The sequence below is a fragment of the Alligator mississippiensis genome, chromosome 12 (assembly GCF_030867095.1).
Source record: "Alligator mississippiensis isolate rAllMis1 chromosome 12, rAllMis1, whole genome shotgun sequence".
NCBI classification, from domain to species: domain Eukaryota; kingdom Metazoa; phylum Chordata; order Crocodylia; family Alligatoridae; genus Alligator; species Alligator mississippiensis.
This window is the reverse complement of record NC_081835.1, coordinates 28,517,943-28,527,212: the sequence shown is the minus strand read 5'-3', so window position 1 is coordinate 28,527,212 and position 9,270 is coordinate 28,517,943. Positions and strand designations below refer to the sequence as shown.

Here is a 9,270-nt window from a genome sequence, read left to right as displayed (position 1 = left end):
ATTGAGTGTTCTAAAGCTATACATTTCCTTGACCAGATTACATTGATGAAGTGGATAGTCAGTCTCACCTGGTCTACATAAACTAAAAGGCTCATTGGGCTAGTGAGGTTATAGCATACCAGCTTTCATAGTCAGGGACATGCAAGATGATGTGTCTAATGTTTATGTCCAGTGGCTTCTGAACCTCCAGTCTGAACAATCAGGCACCAATTCACAGCTGGGTTGAAGGGGATCAGGTCTGAAGTGAGGCTCAAATTTGCGTCTCAGAAGCTACAATGAGGCCTCTGCTACATTTTACATATATTATACAATTAACTGGTTCATTACACAATAAATTTAGACCAACCACATGTACAAAGTAATTATCACATGCTAAAAATGACTAGCTATAAAAAGAGCCAACCGGCTTTAAAGTTAGAGCTTGAAAATGTATAACAACCCCATTACTTGTTTCTATTTAGCTTTATTTTGAATGTGTTGCAGGGCCCTCAGATACCTTAATGACTTTTGCCACTGTCCCCCTGAGAGCTTTACAAACTACATCACAGTATCTTTAGTAGAGATGGTTGGAAAATGCTGACACAAAGTAAAGGAAGATAGGAACACATTTTTTTTAAGTTTTCTTATGTTTTCCAGCTATCTTATGCCTGATACCAGAATTTATACTAGGCCCAGTTGACATGTTGCAATTCCACTTAAGATGGAGTAAGACAGAACTTGTCTCATTAAGTTGCATATATCCAGAAGCTACAATGACCTTTAAAAAGATCTTAATAAGTCTTGCCACATTAAAGGATGATAATGAAGGTAATTATGATATTAATTATGGAAAGCTGAAATAGTGAAAATTCAACTGTTTTCTGACATGGAATGAGATATAGAACCTCACCTTGGAACTTTCTTTAAATATAAAAGGATTATGAAATCTGAATGAGCTGCTTAAATTTTCCTTCAAGATGTATTTTGTATGAAGTTGTAAGCATGTGACATTTGAGAGTTCCAGAGTCAGAATAAGTGGTTATATTTCATCCCATCTATGTATAACTCACAAAATAACATAGCCATAGAAGTGTAGTTTCCTGAACTTCCATTATGCTGAAGAATGCAGCATCTGTCCATTTTGTAAAACCTAAGTTACCTGAATGTTCTGATGAGATGTTGGGTGGTTATTAGAAATGCAGAGGTTATATGTTCTTAGTCAGGGTTCAAATTACACTTTGATTCTTGGGGTGGGGCTGCAAACAAACAAACAAAAAAGGCTGCCCATCACGATGCCCTAATAAAATTGGAGCTCCCCCAGGTTATGATTTTCAAATCTTACAGGCGGGCCCTTGTCTCTTATGAGGGGGCTCAGCCCCATAATTCATACCCTGTCCTTCTTAGTTATGCTTTAGGCTTTGAAATATAGCATTTGGAAGTGGCACAGTCAGTTATACAGTTTCGTATAGATTATTTGAAGTCATTTTCAAGTGTTGCATTTTAAAAGATTGTGCATTGTAAATATTTTGAGAGTAACCCTTCAAATCATATTCTTGATTATCTGATTTTTTAGTACATTGTTTGCCTTAAAACCAATTCCAGGAATGTTTAATAACCAAAATAAATCTTACCAGAGCTTGAATCGGTAAATTCTTTAGTATGTTTAATTTATGCAAAGTATTTGTGAATAACTGTTGTTATCCTTTGTTCAAATTGATAGTGAAAAAATATTTCGGATTGTGTAGTAAGCACAGATAGCTGTTAATACCATTAAAGAACCATTTTAGATATTTTTAGAGCTATTAACCAATTTGAAAATTAGGTTATTAACCTATTTGGAAAACTAATATTCTTGTCATAATATAACATAAGAATGCAAAATCTAGTTCTCATGATAGTAGAGAAGTGATATTTCTCATAAATTATGTTTTGAAAACCTGCTGGTGTTAGAAGAAAGGAAGCTGCTCAGAAGTTAATATTAAAAATTTCCAAGTGTAGTTGGTCTTAGACATTGCTGTTTTTGTAGGAAGAGAGTGCTCTGTATTACAGCCATACAAATTCTTTCACACTGTAGTAATACATTACAGAATATTACATAACATTTGGTATTAAGACAGTAGATTATTCAGAAATTAATTTTTATTTATTCTTTCTTTTTTCTGTAGTGGTCATTTGTAGTGGCAACAATTACAGAAGTTCCACCACTTTTCTTTCTTCCTAATTTCTTTGTTCAGAGAAAGGTGCTGAAGCCTCTAAGAACCCAAACAGGAGGAACAATAATGGTAAGTTTTATTATGGCTTTTTCTACTGTCTTTGATTAATTGGAATTAAAGAAGTTTTTTAGATATTACCCCTGTGACCTCTCATTGTAGTTCTTTATAACTTAATGCCTAATAAAGTGATTCTTAACCAGGGGACTGCAGCATCCTAGCATGCCTTGAGATCCTTTCAAGGGTGCCATGCAAGTTAGCACTATGAAGTGTGCAAACATGTTTCACCAGATTAAACCCAAGGATTTCAAATAGGAGTTCATAGTGTTAAAAACATTCTAACCTGTTGTGGTCTTTCTGAGTTCTTTGTAACAGATAAGTTGTTCTGTTATTTTTTGTAGTAAAAAAAAAAGTGTGAAAATTTAAGAGCTGGCATTTTCAGAAGGGTGCCTCGAGCCAAACAAGAGGTGCCTCAAATCTATAAAAGTTAAGAACCACTGACATAATGGGTAGGGGTGCACCGATAAAGATTTTCTTGGCTGATACTGATAGCTGATCATTAACCGGCCATATCAGCTGATACCAATCCGAAAACCAATGTTTAATAATAAAACTCGTCAAACAAGCTTTAGTTCTACTGCCCCCACCATGTTGACACTTTAATTAAAGTGGCTCTTGGAGCTGCACTAATTAAAGTGCTGTCCCCCCACTCCCTTAACACATGTAAAGGTGCTCCTTGCCACTTGCAGCCCCTTCCCTTCAACCCCAGCCTGGGGACAGTTGCCTGAGCTTGAGGCTGCTCAGGGCTGGGTGGTCTCTGGGCACTTTAATTAGAGTAGCTCTTGGAACTACTTTAATGAAAGTGCCACCCTCTCCCCCCTCACTTCCCAGAGGTTTCCTTCCTGCTGGGGGAAGGACCCTGCTACACACAGCGAGGGAGAAGGGTTGTCCCGGCCCCTGCCAGGCTCTGCCCCCAGCCCCTAGGGGACAGACCCCCTGGGCACTGCGGGTTAAGTCATGCTGGGCTGTGCCAGGCTGGGCAGCTCAGCTCCACCCATCCCTATTTGCACCAGTCACCTGTGGCTTTCAGTGCCTTTTACAGTGCCCGCCTCAGCCCACTGTCCACACTGCCGTGCCAGTGCCCAGGACACCGTGGTAGCTGCTCTGCTCCAGCCCAGCCTGGCCTGCCAGTGAGGGGATAGGGGTGCATCTGGGGTCACCTAGCTTGCAGGAGGGAACCTAGGTATCTGGGGGCCCTGGCCCTATGGGTGACGGGTAACCCAGGTGTCCCAGTGTAATTAAATTATTGGAGAACATGCTTGGCTACATCTGACAAAAAAAAGCCAATAGCTGATAATGTTAATTTTTCTTTTATTGGTGCCGATCTGATATACAACTGATATATTGGTGCACCTCTACTAATGGGTCTGAGTTGGTGAGGGACTGACTAGTCCCACACTTGGTCAGGCCCAGCAGGAAGGTTAAATTTCTCTCCTAGAAATGAGAAACCCAGCTCCACAACTTACAACCTTTCAATACAATCAGGGGTAGAGGACATGAAAAACAAGCGTTGTCTCCCAACACCAGGGGGAGCCTTTAGTCTGAAGAAAGGAAAGGTGAGACTGAGGAGCCCTGAATTAGATCATAGAAACAGCAGAGTCCATGGAAAGACTTGGAATTCTGTTGATTTTTGTCTTGTTGTTCATTTATTTGTTAATACCAATGGATTCTATGGGCGAGGGGGAGCTTAACACTGCACAGATAAAATAGCATAAAGCAGATGTAGATGTCAATTGCTGATGTTTTTTCTCTGGTACTGCACGGAAAAAGAGCATGCAGGGTAAAACAGATTTCTGCTCAGAAAAGTGATTAATGTAAAAATGATATGATCTTACATCTTCTTTACCATACTCAGGGTCATACCTGCTCATTTGTAGTGTCTAAAGTAAGCTCATACTGCTTTTTACTGTTCTTGGTGTTACAGAGGGCAGCACATCTATAATGGAGTCACCTGTATTCTAATTGCCAATTAGTTAAATCCTTGCCTCTGAACCACAAGTAGTAGAGCCAAATAGGTGTCACCAAGAGCTTAATTTGACACAGAACTTCTATGACAGATGGCTAAGTCCATATGGGCATAACTTAAGAAACCTTCTGAGCCAAGGTTAAGTTTTTAAGGCGAGTTTGTGGAAAACATCATCTTTACAATTGTAAACCAAGGACATTTTGATGGAGAAATCCGTGCAACAATACTTATTTTTCTGTCTTCACAAATGTTGACCTGTAACATCAACTTTATGAGCAGAAAATAAATGATCATATGTAAAATCACAGTGGATGTGGAACAATTCACTGCCTGTACTGTATTCTTACCTTCTTCTCCCTTTCTAACTAGCTGCTCCAATGAGGACATATGGAATGGTACAAAACCCCATATTCCTGCTCTCATATTACAATAAGGTCACTAATTGAACAGCATTGCCTGCGATTTAGCAGTATACTTTTATTTTAATTTAAGCACTAGTCATAAGAATAAGAACTCTACTGTAGTTTTGAACTAATAGATATTAAGGGATAGTAAGGATCTGAGGCTGTAAGTAAACTGTAAAGCATTAACATTATTTTCATAAATAAACTTAGCAGGCCATCTATGCTAATTTTCTTATCCAGTGATAGATAATTAACATGTAATAGACACGTGGAAGCAATCAGACTTATCCTACAGACAAGTCTAATATTTTTTGAAAGCCTGTATCTTGGGTGAACAACATCAACGGATTCATCAGTGATACAAACAACATAAAAAAAGGTTTGTTTTAACTAATAAGTGAAAGGGTAGTCAGAGCAGCCTGGCACTCAGTAATAAACTAAATATTGAATCCATCTGTGGCCGCACATTATCTTCTGTGAGAACAAAGATAATTTGATCTGTTTTGTAAATATTTGTTAGTGCTGACCCTTGATTTGCTTTCAACACTGTTGTTAACGTGAATAAAGGACTGGGCATTCTTCAGGCTTTGGTCCTTTTTAAATGTTACAGGGAGAAATGCAAGTTGATAGCCTGTTACAGTCAACTAGATCTCTAAGATTAAATGAACTGTAACACCTTTCTGTTGTACTTTTTTAATGACAACATTGCGCTTCTGCCTAGCTTTGTGTAATTCATATTGAAAGATACTACCCTTTCTGTATGGGGATACTGATTGTCGTATTTACTCAATTCCAAGATGACCTTCCCCCTCATTTAGCTGCTGCCTGCCCCTTTACTCTGACTGTGCATCCTCCTATTTCTTCCCCCCTGCAGCCAGCAGTGCTGGGCTGTAGCCATGTTCCATGCCCCAGGCTGAAGATGGAGCCTGCCAGTGCTGGAATAAAGATAACTGATTGTGGAGAGGAGCACAGGGGAGCAGAGACTGTGGGGAGGAGAGATGGGGGAAAGGGGCAGGGACCCAAGGCAGTGGTGGGGAGGAGGGAAGTGGGAGGTGGGTACAGCCTGCGAGGAGACCAAGAATAACTGGGAGGAGGACAGGCTGCAAGGGGCAAGGTACCTGTCTCCCCCTACCTCCACACTGCCTGTCCCCTACCACCTGCCCACTGCCTGCCATATGCATGCCCTCCAATACCTCCCCCACTGCCTACCCCACTACCACTGTTTTCCCTGCTGCAGTGGTGTTGGGGACAATTTTAAATCAATCCTCTAATAATTAGATTCTATACATGGAAAATTATAACAAATGTATGCATTTTCCATGTATAGAATGTAATGGGGGGGAGGGGGGAGGGAGTTGTCTTTAATTCAGGGTTGTGTTTGATTTGGGTAAATGTGGTAGTATTTTCTAAAGGAGATAGTTCATCACTGAGGTTCATGTCTATCCTTTTCCCTCTACCCAACAGTATTGGTTCCCTTAATTGACTGAGGCCCTGATTCTCTAATCAGACCTGTGAGTGCTGGAGATCCATCCTACTGAAGGAGCAAGGGATCTATTACAACCCCCCGTCGCTTTTTAGATGCTGTGCACACTTTAATTTATAGACAATGTTGGCTTAGCGGTTGGTCAGAAACTTAGTCTGGTGAACAACATCCATGATTCATCAGTGGTACGAATATAAAAAGGTTTGCTCAAACTAAAATGAAGGGGTAGTCAGAGCAGCCTGGAAGGTTTCTTACTGAAAACTGCTTTAGAATTTGAGTGTGTTTCTACTTAATGCTACTATCATAGGGTTTTTATTTAAATCAGTAAGGCTAGAAATTCTGTATTAATCTAGAAAGCAAAAATAAAACAGGAACATCTACTATGTATTCTATACATCTTTGCTACCTTTGAAGAGGGCTGTATTCCCATAAAAAAGAGTCTGTGCTGAAAAAATGCTGCATCAGATGTAATTTACAATGCATGGAATAAGGCATTTTAGCCCACATATTTCTTCTTATGTGGCAATATTATCAATCAGAGCTTAGTACAAACAGGCTTCCAGAATGCAACATCAAGTGTCCTTTGTTTATATTTATGCATTGTTAAAACTAACTTTTTGGCAAGACACACTTCTGGTTTAGAACTCTCATAACTAGCAGTAGTGCATAAGTAGAACTTGCATAATTTTCTGTAGTATTCCCTCTTAAGCTAGGTTTTTGGATGTGGAATATCACATACGGCCAAATTTTGTATTTAAAGGTAAATATATAATGCCCATTAAAGTTATGGAGGACACATAACCAAGTGTCATTGGCTACATTTGACCCATAGTTCTTTGATTCCTTATTAGCTATGCAAGAAGTAGTACTGCATATACAATGGAAAAAACTCTCTTTGATGTTAATTAAACTGGTTAGGTTCCCAGAGGAGACGGTCATTAATATTTAATTGTGAATATAGTAATTAATTACTATTGTATAAAATATTTAAAACTAGCATGTGCCAGGAGAAAATATCTGCTGTTTTTAGAATTCTATAACTATATTCAGTTCAAATTATACAGGATGCTATTTTTACATTTTGAAACAAAGTCTATACATTGTAAATACAATAACTGTAACTTGAAATAATTTAGGAAAATATTATGATAAACAGCCTCAAGTTTTACAAATTGCAGTGGTTTCTAATCTGGGTTGAATTTGAAATTTCCAGTTTTTTGATTCATGTAACCATATCTTAGCAGTTCTTAAATGTTAAGCACTGTATACATAGTTTTTCTGTCATCTTTCTCATCCTTTCTGATTAGCCAGTTTCAATTTTTAAAAAGGCAACAATGACTAGAAATGTAAAATTTTGGAAATTGTGAAGCCATGGAAAAGACCCGTTTCCCCCCCCCCCCTTTTTTGGAAAAAAATGGAAATTTGGGGGAAAAGAGAAATATATGCAATACTTACTTTCTTAGCATCCTTTACAGATCTAAATTCACTTTGCTACTTTAAGAACATAAAATCTATTATGTATAACTTAATTTGCTAATAAAATTATCAAGTTTGGTATATTTATTAAATTTAAAAGTATAGTTTATTTAGAAAATAATTACAAATTTACTACTTGAATTTACTTTAAAATGTTTTTAATTTTTGGTACAAATGGAACTACAAGTTGCTGAACTATAAGGAACCTAGCATGTCTTAGTTTTTGCCAGTTTATGAGAAGCAGGAAAAAATTAAAGTTGAAGCTAGAAGAAACCATCAACATTATAGTAAAACAAAGGAAGTTATTATGTATTCTGGACTTAGTCTCCTCCACAGTGTCAAGCAGATACAGAAAACACTCATTTTTAGGAGAAAAAAGGGGGGAAAAAACCCAAGACACATTGAATACAAATTTTGCTACATTGAAACTTTGTCTAATCAGTCTCCTTTTCTGAGCTATCAGCAGTTTCTGCTGCTTCTGATTCTTCTGATCCTTCATTTTTACCATCTTCATGGACTTCTGAAAACTGAAGGTTTGCCCGGATTGAGACAAGTTTCTGTACTCTTTCACGTGTTAGTGTGTTTCTTGATTTGGTGTTAGTATTTCCAAACATAGACCAGTTTTTTCACATGCTACAGAAGATGGAGGAATCTGAAGCAGGTGAGAAGCAAGAGAAGTCGGAGGCTGTCTCGTGCAAAAGCCTTGCCACCATGTTGCAGGAGGGATATGCCTGGCAGAGTTTCAGACTGCATTGCTGGACCCAGATGATGTTTTGTACTCTGCAAAATTTGAAAGTACCTTTCCAACATCAAGTCCTAAGTGTATTGCTTGTTTTGTAATTGAGTCAAATGCAGTAGCAGTGCTATCATCACTAACACTTTTGCCTTTAAATCTTGGATTCCCATCTGTTAATAAAGTCTTTCACTTGTCTTTCTTCTGTACTTGTAAGTTTCTTCTGTACACTTAGATTCTCAAAAACAGTTGATTTTTATCTTGAGCATTTGGTAAGGCATGTCTGACAAAAGTGCACTGTCTGATTCAGATGCAGTGATTGCTGAAGAAATTGGCTTTTGAATCTTCAGGGAGTTCTGCAGCTGAATCCAGAAGACATCCTCAAATACAGTGTTCTTTACATTTCTGGGTACTTTAAGATCCAGAATTATTACTGTTTCTTGAAGAGCTTCATTGTTTTTCAGTAAACTTTCAAATGAGATCTCTACTCCATCTCATCTAGTTTTACTACAGAGTTTGAGTGTCACTATTTTATTCTTTGCATTCTTTTCTTCCTGCTTCTTCTTAAAGACTGCAGCGACAATATGAGTAGCTTTTACATGTTTTATAACTTCTTTTGCTCTTCTGTAGATCTTTTGCAGAGTGTCCAACTTCATGATGTCATTTAGAAGCAAGTTTAGCCCATGGGATGCACATCCTATTGCAGTAATATGTGGATATTCATCCATTATGATCTCCCATGCTGCTTTCATGTTACTTGCATTGTCAGTCAGCAAAGCAAATACTTTACCACACCCAATCTTCTGTAGGACTTCACATATTTTACTACTGATATACTCTGCAGTATGCCTGTTCTCGCCTGTTCCAACACTTCGGTAAAAAAACACTGGTTGAGTGGTTGTTATCACAAAGTATATGATTCCTTCTCCTCGCACATTTGTCTTTCCATCTGTAAGTAC

At 38.2% G+C, this 9,270-nt stretch overlaps 1 protein-coding gene across 4 annotated transcripts in view; it reads left to right on the top strand.

The window, feature by feature from the left end:
* Positions 1–9,270, top strand: part of HDAC11 (histone deacetylase 11) — a 99,205-nt gene that overhangs the window by 39,544 nt on the left and 50,391 nt on the right. For all 4 annotated transcript variants that reach the window (XM_014596830.2, XM_006275175.3, XM_059715826.1 and 1 more), the window contains exon 4: positions 2,145–2,261. In XM_014596830.2, coding sequence (XP_014452316.1) covers positions 2,145–2,261 — 117 coding nt within the window. The remainder of the gene's footprint in view (positions 1–2,144; positions 2,262–9,270) is intronic.